This window comes from Alligator sinensis, unplaced genomic scaffold (assembly GCF_000455745.1).
Source record: "Alligator sinensis unplaced genomic scaffold, ASM45574v1 scaffold524_1, whole genome shotgun sequence".
NCBI lineage: Eukaryota > Metazoa > Chordata > Crocodylia > Alligatoridae > Alligator > Alligator sinensis.
Window position 1 is genome coordinate 730,407 of NW_005842747.1, and position 18,713 is coordinate 749,119.

At 48.6% G+C, this 18,713-nt stretch overlaps 1 protein-coding gene across 2 annotated transcripts; it reads right to left on the reverse strand.

Annotated features, from left to right (window-relative positions):
- Positions 1–524: 524 nt before the first annotated feature.
- On the reverse strand, positions 525–10,524 carry LOC102371600 (GTPase IMAP family member 4-like). Of its 2 annotated transcripts, none has more exons than XM_025216557.1 (5): positions 10,375–10,524; positions 6,963–7,001; positions 5,433–5,472; positions 4,850–4,933; positions 525–1,766 (listed from the first exon to the last, which is right to left on the reverse strand). In XM_025216557.1, exons 2-5 carry the CDS (start codon positions 6,981–6,983, stop codon positions 868–870), a joined length of 1,044 nt encoding a protein of 347 aa, XP_025072342.1. In that variant the 5' UTR covers positions 6,984–7,001; positions 10,375–10,524; the 3' UTR covers positions 525–867. The 2 variants fall into 2 exon arrangements, with proteins under 2 accessions (XP_025072342.1, XP_025072343.1); XM_025216558.1 differs by lacking the exon at positions 10,375–10,524 and adding an exon at positions 10,061–10,253.
- Between the last annotated feature and the right edge of the window lie 8,189 nt (positions 10,525–18,713).

Genomic DNA, 18,713 nt, shown 5'->3' on the forward strand with positions numbered 1-18,713 from the left:
GCGTAGAGGGGGAGGATCACCTCCTTGGCCCTACTTGAGATGCACCTGTGGATGCACGATAGGGTCCGGTTAGCCCTGCCGACCGTGACCTCGCATTGTCGGCCCATGTTCATCTTGGAGTCAATGATGACTCCGAGATCCCTTTCTGCCTCCATGCTCTCAAGAAAGGAGTTTCCCATCTTATAAGTGTGCTGCCGGTTGCTACTGCCCACATGCAGCACCCTGCACTTGTCCGTATTGAAAGGCATCCTGTTTTTGTTAGCCCACCCCTGCAACCTATCCAGGTCTTGCTGCAGTCTTTCCCGCCCTACTAGCGTGCCCACCTCACCCCAAATTTTGGTATAATCAGCAAATATGAACAGGTTGCTTTTCACCCCGTTGTCCAAGTCACTGATAAAGAAATTGAAGAGAAATTTCATCATTCTCTGTTTTGTAGAATATTTTGCAGAAGCAGAAACAACAGTTTTGGCCCAGACCAGGGTGGGTGGCCAATCACATAACAAATAAAGAAAAGAGTAGTCAGATGCAAAGGCTGTACACAGCTTGGAGCCTCAGTTTACCTAAACTATTCAAACCCTTGAGAATGAAGAGTGTTTTGGGGAATAGATCCTGGTTTCTATAAATGGCTCTTGAGTAAAATTGGTATTTACAACCAGTAATTATCAAAATTAATCTAATGCATTAGCCTAATTTTCCTGCCACTCCAGATGGGAGTAGGAGGATGACTGAAATGGTGATGAAATATGACCTACTGTGTGGAAAACATAAAAGACCTAAAAGGTTTACAGGGAACTGAAACCCATTCAAAGCTATCGAAAAAGAGTCACAGCAATAAGGCAAGGAGAAATTACAGTTACTTGCCCAACATCATTTAAACCAGGTTTTGATTTTTGAAAATATGTTTGCAAATTGTATTAAAATCAGTTGTATTAGAGAATCATCCTTCTCAGCTTCTTCCCTGAGGTTACGCAGAGATTCCTGGTGGCCCTTCTTGATTTCTTCTGTTTCTTCAGTTTCCACAGTTTTATGTTTTTGGTCATACTGAGATCTTTTTTCTTGTTTTTCTCTTTCCACCTTTTCAGCATGGGCTCTCTTGAGCTCTTCTATGCTTTCTGCAAGTTTCCTCTCTGCATATTTGTACATCTCATTCGTGTAATGTGAGCCTCTGTTCTGCTGGACCATCCGATCAATTATTCCCACCAGCTCTGAGACCTGGTCTTTTTGCTCCTCTTCTTTTGCTTTGTTGTTGAAAGCACAATATCGGGTTCCACACTTGGCCATCAGCTCCTCAAGATCTTTGTCTTCTAGTTTTTTTAAATACCCCTCTAAAGTCTCATCCTCTAAATCATCTTTTCTGGTGAACAAGAAGATAATATAGTGAATGGCCTCCTTCCCAAAAATGTCTTGTATTCGAGCAACTGTTGCCTTCTCTAATGCCGTGAAACGCCCCAGCTGCATGACCAGAACGATGGCGTGGGGACCTGGGGAGGAGACAACCACACAGCGCCCAATCTCCTGCATGGTTTCCAGTAAAGGAATTTTTGTGTCAAACAAACCGGGAGTATCAACTAACACGAGGCTCCGGCCATTCCAGTCTCTCTGCTTCTTAGTACATTGTTTTGTTACAGACTGGGCTGCAATTTTAGATTCGAAACATGTCTCACCCAGGATGCTGTTTCCTGTTGCACTTTTCCCACATCCAGTTCTCCCAACAAGAACAATCCTCAGCTCAGATGTCCCAGGGCAGTGGCTGCCGGGGCCTGGGCCTGTGGGGAGAAAGGGTCACAGGGTCACTGGAAAGGCAGTGAAGTAACAGAGGCTGCTCCTGCGGGTCCTGTTTCCATATCCCGAGATGCTGCAAGGATTCAGCTCGCTGGCCTACAGACACTGGGCTTTGTGGGGGTGAGCAGCACTGGGAGTGGTGAGCGCTGGCAGCCAGATGCCTTGGCTCCCTGCTGAGAGCTCACCCAAGCACAGCTGGGGCATCTGGGCTGGAGCAGGGCAGGGAAGTGCTCAGCTGGTATCAGACCAGCAATATGGGAGTAATAGAAAGAGCCACGGCTGGCTGGGGATTGGGCTCCCTCGCTGTCTCAAAATATAAGAATGGAAGGGACCTGGGAGCCCATCTACTGCATTTCCCTTCATCCCCCTGTAAATGCAGGCTTCCTGTTCCTCAGACACATGCTCATCCAGCCCCGTCTTGAAAACCTTCCATGAATGAGATTCCATAACTTTCTTGGTCAGGGCAAGGCACACCATATATGTCTTACTTGGAGTTATTGGGGAAGTTACATCGTCATTAGGCCCCATGCAAAGCCTATAGATCGAAGATAATGATGTTGAAAGCAGCAGCGGAGGCAGTTCCTCCATGGGAGGAAAAGGAAAACTTTCTTCCAGTGAAACAGGGGAGTTGTCTGTAAGTCCACAGGTGACTGAGGAGGCCAATCCAGGATCTTCATGTTCAACTGCATACCAAAAGACAGAGCCTGAATGGTATAAGACACCAAAATATGAGTGAACTGGACCAAGTTCAGGATGACTGGTGAACTCCTACAGGTGGATCAAAAGAGGGCCTGGGAACCCTTAACATTTTGTAGTAGTGCACCTTGGTACTTTACACCTATCCCATGTCTGCAAATAACGAGGCTAACACTGCATACAAGCTGATTGTGTACGTTCGTGTCTAGGCTTGTTCGCAGACAATAACCCTGGCCAAGTCTTTGTCACTAAGAACCAAAGCCCGCAATGTCTATGAACGAGATCATTAGGGACATGCATTTCGTATAGAAGTGATGGCATCCCAACAGCCTGCACACAGATGACCCAAACTGAGGCCAACCCTGGTGATGCCCAATCCCTTCTGAGTAACAGGCACAGAGACCAGTTGGGTGGGTGTCCCGGAGAAAGCAGCTATGGACAGAGCCATTGGCAGGAGGCAAGGGCCTCATAAGGGCACTGAAGAACTGGCCTGGAAAGGCACATCTGAGATATCTTTGACTTTATTCTGCAAGCCCTTTCCCCAGAGCAGCTTAATGCTGTAGGGCTTCATCAACTCCTGTCAGGGAGGAAATGGGTGTTTGTGGAAGACTTGTGGGACAGAACTAAAGTTCAGTTACCCCTTCCACACATTCTCTGTCACTCCAGGGCCCAGCAGACATGCACAGATGCACCAAACCTCCATCCCTGTTGGCCTCACTGCCCTCAATCTAATAAGAGCAGCACAGGGCTAAGTTACACCTCAAACTACCCTTCCTACCACACCCATGAAGCCACAAGGCAGAAGTGCAGCCCCAACAGAGCCAGCTCTGTGAAAAGGAAGCTGAAGAAATGCAGTGAATGGATGGTTGGACAAATCATAGAATCATAGAAAATGAGGGTGGGAAGGGACCTCAGGAGGTCGCATCTAGTCCAACCCCATGCTCATAGCAGGACCAGCCCCAACTATATCATCCCAGCCAAGGCTTTGTCTAGCCAGGCCTTAAAAACCTCCAAGACTCCATCACCTCTCTGGGTAGCCTTTTCCAGTGTTTTACTACCCTCCTAGTGAGCAAGTTATTCCTAATATCCAACCTCAACTTCCCTTGCTGAAACTGGAACCCATTGCTCCTTCTTCTGTCATCTGCCCCTGCTGAGAACAGTCCAGCTCCATCCTATTTTGAACACCCCTGCAGGGAGTTGAATGATGCTATTAAAATGGATGAGCATTATTGACCTTGCAGCGTTTTTGTTTGTAAGGGGAGCACAGCCCTCTGAAGGGTGGCTCAGAAGGAGAGAATCTTCCCATTAGTGCAGCTCCATTGGGTAGAAGACTGGATCACTGTCACAGTATTTCCAACATAAGAACCATCCTTGAGAGAACACAGATGGGCTTCCTCCTGGCCTGTGGGAAACAGTTCCTTGCCTGATGGCACAACGGAGCCACTTGGCCTGATGGTCAGTCCCTGTCCAGGAAGTGCCAAGGACTGAAAGTCTCCAAGCTTTCCTGCATACCAGAGCTTCTTGTTTCAAGCACTTGCTGCAGAGCAAGGAGTTCAAGGGAAGTTCTCCTCCTTCTCTACTTGGCATTGGTGAGACCACAGCTGAAGTATTGTGTCCAGTTCTGGGCACCACACTTCAGGAAGGATGTGGATAAGCTTGAGAGGTTACATAGAAGGGCCACCCATATGATTAGGGGCCTGGAGGATATGCCCTTTGAGGAGAGACTCTGAAAACTGGGCCTGTTCACTCTGAGTAAGAGAAGATTGAGATGACTTGTAGCCTCCTACAAGTACATCAGGGATGAGCATCAAGATCTAGAGAAGCAACTCTTCAGGAAGGCACCTCAAGGGAGGGTAAGGACCAATGGGCATAAGGTAATAGAGGATAAATTTAGGCTGGACATAAGAAAAAACTTAGTCTCTGTAAGGGTCACCAGATTCTGGAACACACTCCCAGCAGAGGTGTTGCAGTCCCCATCCTTGGAGGTATTCAAGATGAGGTTGAACAAGCACTTTGTTGACTTGTCTGAGCCCAATAACTTGCTGCCCATGGCAGGGGACTGAACTTGATGATTTTGCAAGTCCCTTTTGGTCCTTCAGGTCTATGAGTCTAAGGTAAGAGAACCCCCTGGACCCAGGGAAAGTTTATTGCATATCTGGAGATACCTGGGTTCAGAAATTTCACTTGTGTGACAGGGCAGTTAACACGCCCTGCCACAAGAACATGGCAAACAGTAAAGAAGAAAACAACTTACTGGGGTTAATCTGGGTGGGAGAGAGAGACTCTAGAAGAAGACAAGAGAGGAAGGTGGGACACCAGTGAAAGGGGATCGACCCTAGGACTCAGAGAAAAGTCCTGGCTACCAACGTACCTGAAGAGACTTGGGGATGAGGCGGTGACGACATCCTGGTTTGTGCATCCAATCCATGAGGGTGAGATGAACTGATCCAGGAACCTAGAAGGGAAAAAGGATGAGGAAGAAATTACAATCTGGCAGAACGTTCACTACAATCCTAGCCCTGAGACTCAAGGGCAGGATTCGAACCACAATGTGGCCATCTTGGGACTAGCGCAGAGTAGAATGGGGCAAATGACTGGAATAGTGGGGATACTAGAAACAGGGACCTGGTAAACAAGGAGATAAGCCTCCCTGAGATGAAGACTAAGAATAGTGAAGAAGGAACACCTGATGTGGATAAGACGGGGTATGGGGATGATGGAGCCCTGCAAAGAGGAGCCGTCTGCCTGAGTCATTAACAGTCATCTTATCTCCTAGGATCATTTCTAATTTTGACTCCTTAACATCAAAGTCATGGCAGGCGAGCTCTAAGAGCACACTAGATCCTAGTGGGGAGATGGCCTGGCTCCAAGCACCTCAGCATCAACCTCTCACAGCTTGCATTACAGGAAGATTTGTGCTAAGGACACAAGCAACACATAGGACATGTCCTTACCTCTATTTCTGTCTTTTGCTTTTTCCTGAGTTTTCTTTTGCTAAAAAAGTTTATTTTAAAAACCAAATTAATACAAAGTTACAGAACAGAGATGAACAACATGTGACACAGCAGTGAATAATCATGAGTTCCCAGTCCCCACTCTGGCTTCCTTTGGGGGATGTGGGCACGCTAGAAGGGAAGAATAGACTGCAATTGGACCTAGACAGGTTACAGGGGTGGGCAGATGAGAACAGGATGGGTTTCAACACTGACAAGTGCAAGGTGCTGCACCTGGGGAGGAAGAACCAGTATCACACCTACAGACCGGGGAACTCCCTTCTCGTCAGTGCAGAGGCAGAAAAGGATCTTGGTGTCATTATTGATGCCAAAAGGAACATGGGCCGACAGCGTGGGGACGCAGTCAGGAAGGCCAACCACACCTTGTCGTGCATCCACAGATGCATCTCGACAGGTCCAAGGAGGTGATCCTCCCCATCTCTGCGGCACTGGTCAGGCCACAGTTGGAGTACTGTGTCCTGTTCTGCGCGCTGCACTTCAGGAGGGATGTGGACAGCATTGAGAGGGTCAGAGGAGGCCACCCGCATGGTCAGGGGACAGCAGGGCAGGCCCTATGAGGAGATGCTAAGGGACCTAAACCCATTCAGCCTCCACAAGAGAAGGCTGAGGGGGATCTAGTGGCCATTTACAAACTAGTCAGGGGGACCAGCAGGCATTGGGGGAGTCCCTGTTCCCCCGAGCACTGCCAGGAGTGACTAGAAATAACGGTCACAAGCTGGCAGAGGGTAGATTCAGACTAGACATCAGGAGGCGCGACTTCACTGTCAGGGCAGCTAGGATCTGGAACCAACTTCCAAGAGAAGTGGTGCTGGCTCCTACCCTGGGGGTCTTTAAGAGGAGGCTGGATGAACACCTCCCCAGTGCTCTTTCCTGCCATGGCAGGGGGTCGGACGTGATGATCTGTCAAGGTCCCTTCTGACCCTACAAACTATGAAACTATGAAACTATGAAGGCCTTTATGAAGCAGTAGCCAACCCCTCTGCTCACAAGCCAAGGAATAAATGAACATGAGCAGCAAGCAACCCCCAGTCCACATCCTCATGACCCACAAACAGCTGTGCAGCATCTCAGTCAGATCCCACCCTTGGTGTGAGAGGGAAGGCGGGGGGCAGGGGTCAAGGAAATTCACAGCACAGATTCCTTTGATAAAAAGGGTGCAGATTAAGTAGTAGTGAAAAGGACAGCTAGCTGGGGAATCACATGTGAGAAGAGTCAACCTCGGGGTTCAGGACATGCTGAGGTCAGAGGCCAATAGATCAAAACTCAGGGCATCATAGCAGGCTTCCAAAGGAGATGAAGCTGGGCTTGAGCAGGCTCTTCTGCCCACAAGAAGCCCTCCAAGCTGTGAACCATTGACCATAACATGAAGAGGAGGAAGCCACAGCACACACCTCCTTACCCTGGAGACACCGCTCCAGAATGTCCCCGTTTGCTGGAATCTGCCATATGAGCCCCAGCCGCGATACTCACCGAGCTGGACTTTGCTCCCATGATAAAATCAGCCGTCACCTGGAAAACAAAAGCAAAGACATGGGACGTTCTTGAAAATCTTTTCATAACTCCACAGAAGGGGAGGGAGTTGCTGAGGGATGAAACCCCCCTGAGGAGAGAAGCTGCTTTGCGAATGCAAATGTATGCAGCTCTGGCTGCCTCAAACATGATGTTCAAGAAAGAGACAGGGATTCAGGGCTGGGGAGAGCTTAGTGGGAAAAAGTTACTGGAAAGTTTGCACAGTATAAAATCAGAGAAACTTCAGGCTGGCCATGCTCTCTGGAGGACACATTTAGTACATTGGGGATTCTCCCTATCCAAACTATTCCAGACAAGTCCTTGTCTAACCTATTCCCAAAACTGCGCAATGAACCTGCTGCATAACTACAAGGCCCCTTGCCCAAAGACAACAACAAGAGCCCCCAAACCTGCCCCAAGTCATGTAGGGGGATGAGGGCTGACAGTGCACTGCTGCTGCAAGTGTTAAAATGCATGTAAGAGATCCAAGGAAGAAGGCCAGGGCCCACACTACAGAGGAAAGCAAAACCCTTCCAGTCTGTACCAGCCTGACCACGGGGTAAAATTCCGTCCCAGCCCCAAGTACGGCATAAGTCTGACACCCCTACTGCTCCTATTGATGCAGCCCAAAACCACACTTGCCTTTTGTGCAGCTCTATCACCTGACAATTTCATATTAAGTTTATGATCCACCAAGACTCCAAGATCCTTCTTTTTAGTGTCAATGATCCCAATCAGTAATAAATACATTGAACCAAGCTGGGAACAGGACAGACCCTTTTAGGATTCCACGCAAAACCTCCAACCATTCCGGCAGGGATCCACTGATCATCACTCTCTGACTGTGGCTATTGAGTCAGTTGTCAATCCACCTTATAGCAGCTTTGTCTAGCCCAATGTTTCTACAATTTGTTTAAGAGAAGTTCATGCAAGCCTTTGTCAAAAACCTTGCTGAAGTCCAAATAAGGAATAACCACAGTATTCCCTTCATCCACCCTTCTAGTTACTTTGCTCAAGAAGAGGATCATGCTTCCCTGTACTGAGGAAAGCAACCTCTCACTCCACCAGTCCATGATGTTCTGACCACAGGATGAAAACACTTCCTGATCCCAAATATCAAAGGAGGGAAAAGACCCTCTAACCTGGAACCGCTGGGTTGTTTAAATCACAGGAGGAGCATCAACACGCCCCTGTTAATGACAAAGTGGGAGAGCCGTGTGCCCATACGGGGGTGCAGGAGCCACGTCCTGGCCCCCACCGAGAGTGCAGGAGAGCTGGACGTCTGCACAGATGAAGCACGTGCCCCCCCTGACTCTGGTCATGTACATCGGGGCTTTGCCAGCAGCTGTGCATTGGAGCAGAGTTTGATTTCTGCCACCAAACCAGCTACGCCTCCTGCCCCTGGGGTGGGACCTTCCCACCCCAGGGGTGCAACCCCATGCAAACAGCCTGTCGAGCGCACGCCAGTCAGGTCCCCAGGCAGAGATGGTTCTGGGAGGTGGGTTTAGGGGAGGTTGGGGGGGAACAAGGTAGGGGCCAGATCAGGTCCCCATGAGCTGGGACTTCCTTCCCAGGGCAGGGGCAGTAGCTCCCTCAAATGCACCTTTCCTCACTACTCCCACTCCCAGTCCCCACAGGAAGCACAACCAGCACCCCCACACCCCAATCCCAATCTCAGTTTATTCCAACATGAGATCTTCTTTAATTTCCTTCCTCTTCATTTATTTTTAAATTCTTTTTTTTTCTCCACTTCTTTTTCTTTTATCCTTCAGTGGCTAGCTGATTTCATTTCACCACCCTTCTCCCACACCCATTTCCTTTCCACCTCCCACGTCATGACCCAGCCCCGGGCCATTAACTCTCCCCTTCCCAGTTTCATGTTCCTGCCCCCCCTCAAACCCACCGACAGCAGGGACAGAAGCCTGTAGGGGCAACTCACAGCTACAGCTCCTAGTCTGGCCTCTGCTCACCACCCCTCTAATAGCAGCTCCCAGCTGTGTGACAGTCAGGGGAGGTTTTCAGCTGCAAGGTGTGTCTGCTTCAAATTCAAGCATGAACAGTGATCGACATTTGAGCAGCAGAAACTGTAACGTGACAACTGACTATGCAGGAAATTATTTCTTAGCTACAAGGCAGAGATATTTGTGCCTCTTGAAATAAGGTTTTTGATCTTGAGCAGGGAAGGGGCACTGTTTTGCAGCAGGGGACATTTTAATGGAGCCTAGAGTGACATAGAGGAAGTCCTCTTGGACACGGGGAGTGACCTGGCTGTGTGGTATCCCATCAGACCCTGGATGTGGTCAGCAGGTGGTGGAGCAGGACCAGGAGCAGGAGCAGGCCAGCCACCAGACCCTTGCAAAGGTAGAAGCAAAACTGTTACCTCTCACCATAAACAACTGCATATAAGTTTTCATAAGTAATAAAATGCTGCTCCGCACTACAAGCCTCAAGATACAAAACTTCGCTTTAAGCACAGGCTGTTTCCAATCTGCCCTGTGCCCCCATCGCCACAGTCACTGCTTCCCTGGTTCTCACCCCACAGTGCTGCCGTCACTGCTCCTCGCAGTGCCTGGCTGCTGCGTGAGTGAAGACCCAGCTCTTGCTGTGCCACCCAGACAGCTCTGAGGGAGCTCAGGGTGGCTCCAGGGACCAAAGGCTGCCAAAAGCTGAGTGCAAAGGGTTTTTTTTAGAGTCCACCAAGGAGAAAGAGAAAAGTGCAGCGTTTGGCCAGGAGAGGAATTTGCAGTGAGAGAGACCGTTTCATTCAGCTTTCACTTACAGGGGAGAGCCAATAGGAAGAGAAAAAAGGGAAACAGGAGAGTGGCTATTTTTTCCATCTATCTTCAAATCCAAGATATCGTTGCCTGCTTTTAGCAATTTCAAATGACTTGTAAGGAAGTACTTGCAGAGGGAACTTCAAGTCAATGGAGTAGTTTAAATTGCCCTGTAAAAAACTTTTACACGTGTACAAACTCTCACATGCACTCGCACACAAGCAGACGGACACACACATACAAGCAGACATGCATGCACACACATGCACACACAGGCCATTTCACCTCCTCTGTGCTGATAACCCAGCTCGGAGATCAGAATTGTGTTTCCATCCCTGTGTGTCCCTCCAACACCAGCGCTGTCCCCTGGGCTTGCTGGCAGGTGAGGAGAATGGAGACGAGTCCACCCAGGCGATTCTGTTGGAAAAGTGTCTGGAAGCCACTCAGGTCCCAATGCAGACCTCCCGTGGGCAACACAGACAAACCTGTCCTCACTCTATGTGTGTATGTGTCTGTGTGCGTGTGGGGGTGAGGGGGGGGAGTGCCCAAAGGGAAGGAGAACGAGCATCAAATCACTTTGCAAAAACACCATCTCTTACCGCAGTTACTTGTGGGCAGATCAGTCTTGACAAGCAGCAATGTCCCAGGAGAGGATCGTCACCCAATTCAGGGCGGTCCAAGGCTGGAGCATCAGCAGCGATGCTTGTTAGGACAGGGGCAGCGGCAGCTGCTGCGGTGGCATCTTGATGTTTCACTCACACCATCCCGTTACATCTGTGGCTCCACCGTGGTGGGGAGATTAGACTAGACCAGAAGAGGGAAAAGCGCCCTGCCCCCTCTTCCTCACCCCTTCCTCCCCCCAGCTTCCTGCCCAGCAACTTTATTGTTCTAAACAGGAATCAAAACTGAAAGACAACACACCTAAAAGGTGCATGTCGTTCTGAGATGCCATGTAGCAGATGCCATGTAGCAGATCTGAGATGCCATGTAGCAGGGAGTGTTCCCGGCTGGCCTCTGCCTGCTGTTGTCTTGGGGTGCTTGTACACATGACGGTGTCCAGGCTGCCCGCGGGGCTCAGTGTGTTCCCAGAGGCTGCTGCTTGCAACCAGCCTCCTGGACCTCAGGTGCGATGCAGAAAGAGCAACTCCAATTTGTGTTTGGTGGTGAGCTCTCACACAGGCTTGTCACCTCTTGACACGTGACACAAGCGGGGCTGCGTGGCCACCAGCCCAGCTCAGGCAAATTGCCCAGAACGAATGGTTAGCAACACATAACGTGCAGCCCACACTTCCTGCTGGTGCTGTGAGAGGGTGGATCTGGCAGCATCTGTATTTATAGCTGACAGCTCCAGTTCTCATCTCCCTCTCTCAAGATGTGCCTTTTTGACTTATCTCCTTGGCCCGTGCAGGCAGCTGTAGCTCATCCCTTGCCAAGCTCAGGCCTCTCCAGCTCCTTCCCCCCTGGGTCCAGCTCACCTCCTGTTATCTCTTCTTCACCGACAAGGTCTTACTTCTCAAGTTGCTCAGACATGGGGGTTTTCTTCCCCTACTTTCCTTCAGCCAGCATTTTTACTCACTTTCTTTTCATCAAGTCATTCAGCAGTTAGTGAAGTCTGCTATTCCCACACCCCTTGGCCGTGCCTCGGTTTCACTGCGGTTTAGCATGACTATGGCTTAGCATACCCAGAGCTCCTACAGCAGACAGTGTAGCAACAATTTAAAGCTGGGGTTTCAAACATATGGCCTGTAGGTCAAATCCAGCATGTGGAGGAAGTCCCTGGGCATGATCCTGCCTGCAAACCAGCCCCATGCCACTCATGTGGCCTACAGGGATGGATGAGTTTGACATGCCTGATTTAAAGAAACAATGCTATATATAATGGCTAATACATCCTTAGGGTGTATCTATGTTGATAGGTATCTATAAGCCCAAGGGCACAACCTGAGAGTCACTTGCAGATCAAGAGATGTGATTCTTCCACTCTGTCCAGCACTGGTGAGGCCTCACCTGGAGTCCGGTGTCCAGGTTTAGGCCCTACAAATATAGGGACAAATTAAAATCCAGCAGAGAGTGACAAACACAATTAGAGGCCTGCAAAACTTGATATGCAAGGAAAGTTTGGAAGAAGTTTGGAAGATTATTAAGTCTGAACAAGAGAAGACTGAGGAGGGATATGAGCACAGTCTGCAAATACTGAAGAGCATTTTTAAAGATGATGGCCATAGACTAGTCTCTGGCTACAGGGGCCAGAATAGGGAACACGGGTTTTAAATGGCAACAAGGGAAATTTTGTTGAGACATTAAGAAGCATTTCTTCACTATGAGGCTTGCAGCCAGAGAGGTGGTCAAATCCCCATCCTTTGAGGTGTTTAAGAGCAGGTTGGACAAACATTTTTCTGGGACGGTTTGGATGGGGATGATCCCGCCTTGAACAGGGGGTTGGACCAGATGTGATCTCCTGAGGTCCTTGAAAAGCCACTTTTTCTGTGATTCTGTGTACACCCACTTTTTCCTGTACATATCATTGTTTGTAATGTGTACCAAACCTATCCACACTGGACTCACATTGGTGAGGCCCATAGAGTTTCCTTGTTCTTGAACCATGGGTGGTTTTCCCCAATAACAGAACAGTCGGGATGAAAGCTGAAACTAAACAGTGCCTTGGCATGGAAATGAGTCCTCTGATTGCACAGAAAATTGGCCTGCCACTTTGGAGTCAAAGTTAGTAGGGCCAGGTGGGGGTCAAATGGCCCCTGATTTCCTCAGATCCAGCCCTCCTCTCTACCCATGTAAAAGAAGCAGCAGATTTTAATGCCAAAAGTTCAGTAAAAAAAATAGGGATAGAACTAAATACAAAGGGAGTGAGAGAAATGTTAAAAACAAAGGAAGAGGGAAAAGTGTGGGGAAAAGTCAAAAGAAAGAGAAAATACTCCTGGATGCAGTCTCTGCTTTAATAAAGCTCTTCTACTGCAAGTCCTGCTTCATGCCTCATTGCTAAAATGCCCAGACACTGACCTGGCAGAAACCTCAAGCCCCAGGGAAATGACCTGCCCTTGGAGGGTGAGATCAGGCCCAGGGCAAACAATACAGCAGCTCTTGACACCAACCCCTGAACCAAACATCCAGGACAGCAAGAGAGACCGTCACTTCTGGGAAGTGATCTGAACAGAAAGCACACACCGCTGCGGGAGGGAGAGGCTCCACCAGTTCTACCACATCCTGCACAAGGAGATTAAAACAATGACAAAGTCACCAACTGATGCAAGCGCACATAGACACGCATGAGAAAGACTCGTAAGGCGATGCAAAAGAGAATCTGAGTGTCCTGATCTGATATGGACACCAGGGTCAGAGCACAGGGGCTGCACTCTTTTTATTGTAGTTCACCTGCAGACGGGCTATTCAGCAAAAACCATAGTTCAAAGCTGATGAGTAAGGATTATAAGATGACCCCAGATTTTTATACTGTGTGGCTTGGGTAAAATCATAGAATCACAGAAAATGAGGGCTGGAAGGGGCCTCTGGAGGTCACATCTAGACCAAACCCCTGATCAAAGCAGGACCAGCCCCAACTACATCATCCTAGCCAAGGCTTCGTCTACCCGGGTCTTCAAAATCTCCAAGGATGAAGAGTCTACCACCTCTCTGGGGACCCTGTTCCAGTGTTTCACTACCATCGCAAAACATATTAGATAAAGCAAAAAGAAATAAACCTGTTCCTAATAGGTGCTCCTCTAATTAATATTCATATGCCTGATCTCATCCACTATATGAGCTATATCTCATCCAAAATTCACCGTATCTAACCACTAAATGTACTAAAAGTGACCTTAGCAAGACCTCTCGCCTAGTTTTTTTTCCATTCCATCTTTCTTGAATTTTGTGAAATGGCTCACACCTGGTGATTACCTCTGGCCTGATCTTTTCCCTTGTCTCTCCTTCTCTTTCCCAAACAAGGCAACCAGCATACCCAGAAGCCTGGTAAATCCCCACAGATGAGCACAGGCATTGCTACACCTAGATCATCCCTAACCAGTAGCTGCTCAACCTCTTCTTAAACACCCCCAGTGATGGAAAGTCCACAATTTCCCTGGACCTTTATTCCCTGCTCTAACAGTGAAAATGTGTTTCTGGATTTCCAATCTAACCCTTCTTCATTGAAACTTCAAGACATTGGTCCATGTCCTCCTCTATGCAGCAAGGAAGAAGAGGTGCTTTCCAAATATTTGAAGTGCTGCCATAAAGAGGAAGACTGCTCTCATGTCCCCTCTGAAGTGCATTTTACGCAAGCTGAACCTGCCCAGTTCCTTCAGACTCTCCTCATGTGACTTGCCTTCCAACCCCTTGATCATCTTTGTTGCCCACATCTGGACCCTAATTTCTCCACATCCTTTTTAAAATAAGGAGCTGGAACTGCACACAGTATCCAGATGAGGCCTGAGCAGTGTCCAGTAGAGAGGCACTATCTACCTATTCAGCTCCTGTCTTGCACCTAATGCTTTTATTGATGCATCCCAAAACTGCATTTGCCTTTTGTGCAGCTGCATCGCACTGCAGACTCACGTGGAGTCCGTGATCCACCAGGACTCCCAGGTCCTTTTCCATCCAGCTGGCCTCTAGCCAGACGTCCCCCATTTTGCATTTGGGTTTTGATTGAATCTGTACTGAAACACTGTAACATTTTCGCAATTTTACATAATCATCAAGGTTTCACTGGCATTAATGTGAGTTGTTAAAACCATTTTTCTGTTTCCCAAAATCCAATTTGTCATTTTCCTAAATAAAAGAAATGTTTTCAATAAGCATTCAATGCTTTGTCCTACAATAGATTAAATACAGTTCACTTTCTTCTGCTAGGCTGGGTCCCTAAAGTTCGGGAGAACCTGGATTTTTTTGTGCAGGAATGATCTGCAACCCATTTAATTGACAGCAAGATGTCATATTAGAGATGAGCCATTGTAGCTGCAGCTTTTACATCACTGTTTCGCCAATAAGCAGGACACCACCATGGTCCCACACAGCTGTTTGCTGCAGCTACGTGCTAATCCCCAAGATGCTCTATGTAAAAGTGAGTAAACCCCTTGTTGGCTGTGGTGATTGTGCCTGATACTGCAGGGGGTTGCTACAAGTAGTGGTATTCACCTGGCTCTCCGAGGTGTTGGTTCTTGTCTGCACTCAGTGCTCATGTAGCAACTGACCTCTCCATCCCAGGATCCTCCGGCAGGACAGCCACACCGGTTTCAAATGTCCCAATTATGGTACCTTGATGTGCAATCTGAGGTTCTGCTGACATATTGGCAATACATACTAGGATTTTGCCCTGGTGGCTCTTATCCATTGTGGTTCCCATCAGAAGCCCCAATTCTTTATTACGCTTAGGTTCAAACAAGCCCTCCTCATCCTTGCAGCACCATCTCTTCAATTTACCAGTTATCATCATTTCACTTCTAGAAGGTATTGACTGACTCTCCTCCACCACCACTTCACACACTGCAGTTTGACCACCTTTGGTCAAAGAATCTATGGAGAAAGACATTTAAAGGACAGTTTGGAGCGAGCCCTCAGACACCTGGGGAACCTGTTAGGGACTATGTGATCCAGTGTGTCATGTTGGGACTGCTGTCAGGGGCAGTGCTGCCCCTAGACAGGGCAAGCAACCAGACACTTGACATAAGAAATATAGATTACCCTCTGGGTTTTGGAAGGAGGTACAGGAGGGCATGCCCCAGTCCATAATTGGACTTATGGGGCCACTCTGAGAGACCCAGGATTGTGCACTAGGAGAAGTCCTAGCCTGGGATCAGGACGCAGAGCATTTAATTGGACATCAAGGGGTGGGAGGCAATTGCAGCCATACATTTAAAAGAAAAGCCCAATGGCACACCAAATTATATGGTTACCTATTCTAATGAAAGTGCATGCCCCAAAGCTGACAGGAAGGTTGGGGGTCCAAATCATTGCCCCAGCATGTACTGGGTTAACCCGAGGATAGCAAAGGAAAGAGAGGGGGAAAGCAGGGTTCGGACAGCAGTGTGGAAATTTTTAATGCAGCATGGAGAACCCAATGAGAAATGAAACAGAAAGCCTCTAGCCAAGCGGTTTATCGGGATGGCAGAGCTGAGTGCGGTGGGAGAGGCGCCTTCCCATTTAATAGAATTGCGGCCTCAGCCCCGGTCTCCGAAGAGCACTGACAGAGCCCCTGTACCAGGACCCCTGTGGAAAGCCCTGGCTCATGGGAGAAATTGGGGACCTTCAATTGGGATCCAGGAGGGAGACCCCAAATACCCATTACAGTGGGAACCCAAAGGCATACCAGTGCACTCTTGGACACTAGAGCTTTGCTAAATGTATTTGGGAAGAAATGGGACCTTCCTGAAGCAATTTGAAACTAATTGAATTACACTCCGGTCCTTTACAGGGCAGGAAACCACCAGCGTCACGTGTAAGGGAGTAACAGTCTGCATTCAATTCCCAGAGGGACCCCAAATGATCAACATAGATGGGGTCCAGCAAGAGGGTGCCACTGAACTGCTGATTCTGGGAGCCCCCTTGTTCAACCGGGAAAGCTGGGTCCTGGATCTAGCTAGCAGGGTTGTGTGGTGAGCATTGACAGCTGACCTTGGGAGCCCTGTGACACTAACCCATACTGGAGGTGGGAACAGTACAAGAGGGTTAGAGCCATCAACCTTGACTTGGGGGATGAGTGGGTGCAGCAGTTTCCTGATATATGTGCTAGAAGTAAAAGTGATTGTGGCCCGATCATGCCTGCATTAAAATCATAGGCAATCTAGTCCCTCCTCAAAGACAGTATTGCTTCCCTAAGCAAGCAGAGGAAGCCATATGGTTAATTATTGAGGACCTACTGCAGCAGGGAGTGCTAATTGAGACTAATTTGGAATTGAATTCTCCTATATGGCCCATCCTGAAGGCAGACCGGGTATTATGGAGGCTGACAGTTGACTATGGAGCCATTAACAAGGGGACTCACCCCATGGCTCTGTTAGTGGCTAACATGCCTGCCCTGGTCAGCAGAGTACCAGAGAGTCCTTGATGGTTTTCAGTAATACTCTTGGCAAACTGCTTCTTTGCAATCCCTTTGCACCCCGAGTCATGGAACCGATTCGCATTTACATTTAAAAGAAAAGAGTACACCTTTACCCCGGTCCCACAGGGTTTCACAATGCTCCAGCCATAGTCCACCACCACGTTGTGTCCATGCTCCAGAATTTAGCCAGGTTTAATCAGGAAAGGGTGGTTTCCTATGTGGATGATATTTTGATATGGGGAGATAGTTTCATAGTTTTGTAGTAGGTTGGGTCAGAAGGGACCTGAGCAGATCATCAAGTCCGACCCCCTGCCATGGCAGGAAAGAGGGCTTGGGGCAAACATTCCTGGCGATGTGCTTCTTAAGTCCCCCCAGTGTAGGAGCCAGCACCACTTCTCTTGGAAGTTGGTTCCAGATCCTAGCCGCCCTGACACTGAAGTAGTTCCTCCTGATGTCTAGTCTGAATCTAGTCTGAATCTACCCTCTGCCAGCTTGTGACTGTTATGAAAAGATTTTCAGGAATGTCCCATGTCTTTGCTTTTGTTTTTCAGGTGACGGCTGATTTTATCATGGGAACAAAGTCCAGCCCAGCGAGTATCACAGCAGGGGCTCATATGGCAGATTGCAGCAAAAAGGGACATTCTGGAGTGGTGTCTCCAGGGCGAGGAGGTGTGTCCTGTGGCTTCCTCCCCTTCATGTTATGGTCAATGGTTCACAGTTTGGAGGGCTTCTTGTGGGCAGAAGAGCCTGCTCAAGCCCAGCTTCATCTCCTTTGGAAGCCTGCTATGATGCCCTGAGTTTTGATCTATTGGCCTCTGACCTCAGCATGTCCTGAACCCTGAGCTTGATTCTTCTCACATGTGATTCCCCAGCTAGCTGTCCTTTTCACTACTACTTAATCTGCACCCTTTTTATCAAAGGAGTCTGTACTGTGAATTTCCTTGACCCCTGCCCCCCGCTCCCCTCCCAAACCAAGGGTGAGATGCTGCACAGCTGTTTGTGGGTCATGAGGATGTGGACTGGGGGTTGCTTGCTGCTCATGTTCATTTATTCCTTGGCTTGTGAGCAGAGGGGTTGGTGAGTGCTTCATAAAGGCCTTCAAAGGAAGCCAGAGTGGGGACTGGGAACTCATGATTTTTCGCTGCTGTCACATGTTGTTCATCTCTGTTCTGTAGCTTTCTACTAATCTGATTTTTAAAATAAACTTTTCAGCAAAAGAAAACTCAGGAAAAAGCAAAAGACAGAAATAGAGGTAAGGACATGTCCTATGTGCTGCTTGTGTCCTCAGCACAAATCTTCCTGTAATGCAAGCTGTGAGAGGTTGATGCTGAGGTGCTTGGACCCATGCCATCTCCCCACTAGGATCTAGCGCTCTCCTAGAGCTCGCCTGCCATGACTTTGATGTTAAGGAGGAAAAATTAGAAATGATTCTAGGAGATAAGATGACTGTTAATGACTCAGGGGGTTGGCTCCTCTTCATAGGGCTCCATCATCCCTATACCCCATCCTATCCACATCAGGTGTTTCTTCTTCGCTATTCTTAGTTTTCATTGTGGGGGATCTTATTTCCCTGTTTACCAGGTCCCTGTTCTGAGTATCCCCACTATTCCAGTCACTTGCCCCATTCTACTCTGCAGTAGTCCCCAGACAGCCACACTGTGGTTTGAATCCTGCCCTTGGTTCTCAGGGCTGGGATCGTAGTGAACATCCTACCGGATTGTAATTTCTTCCTCATACCTTTTCCCTTCTAGGTTCCTGGAGCAGTTCACCTCACCCTCGTGGACTGCACGCACCAACCAGGATGTTGTCGCCGCCTCGTCCCTGAGTCTCTTCAGGTATGTTGGTAGCTTGGACTTTTCTCTGAGTCCTGGGGTCGCTCCCCCTTCACTGGCA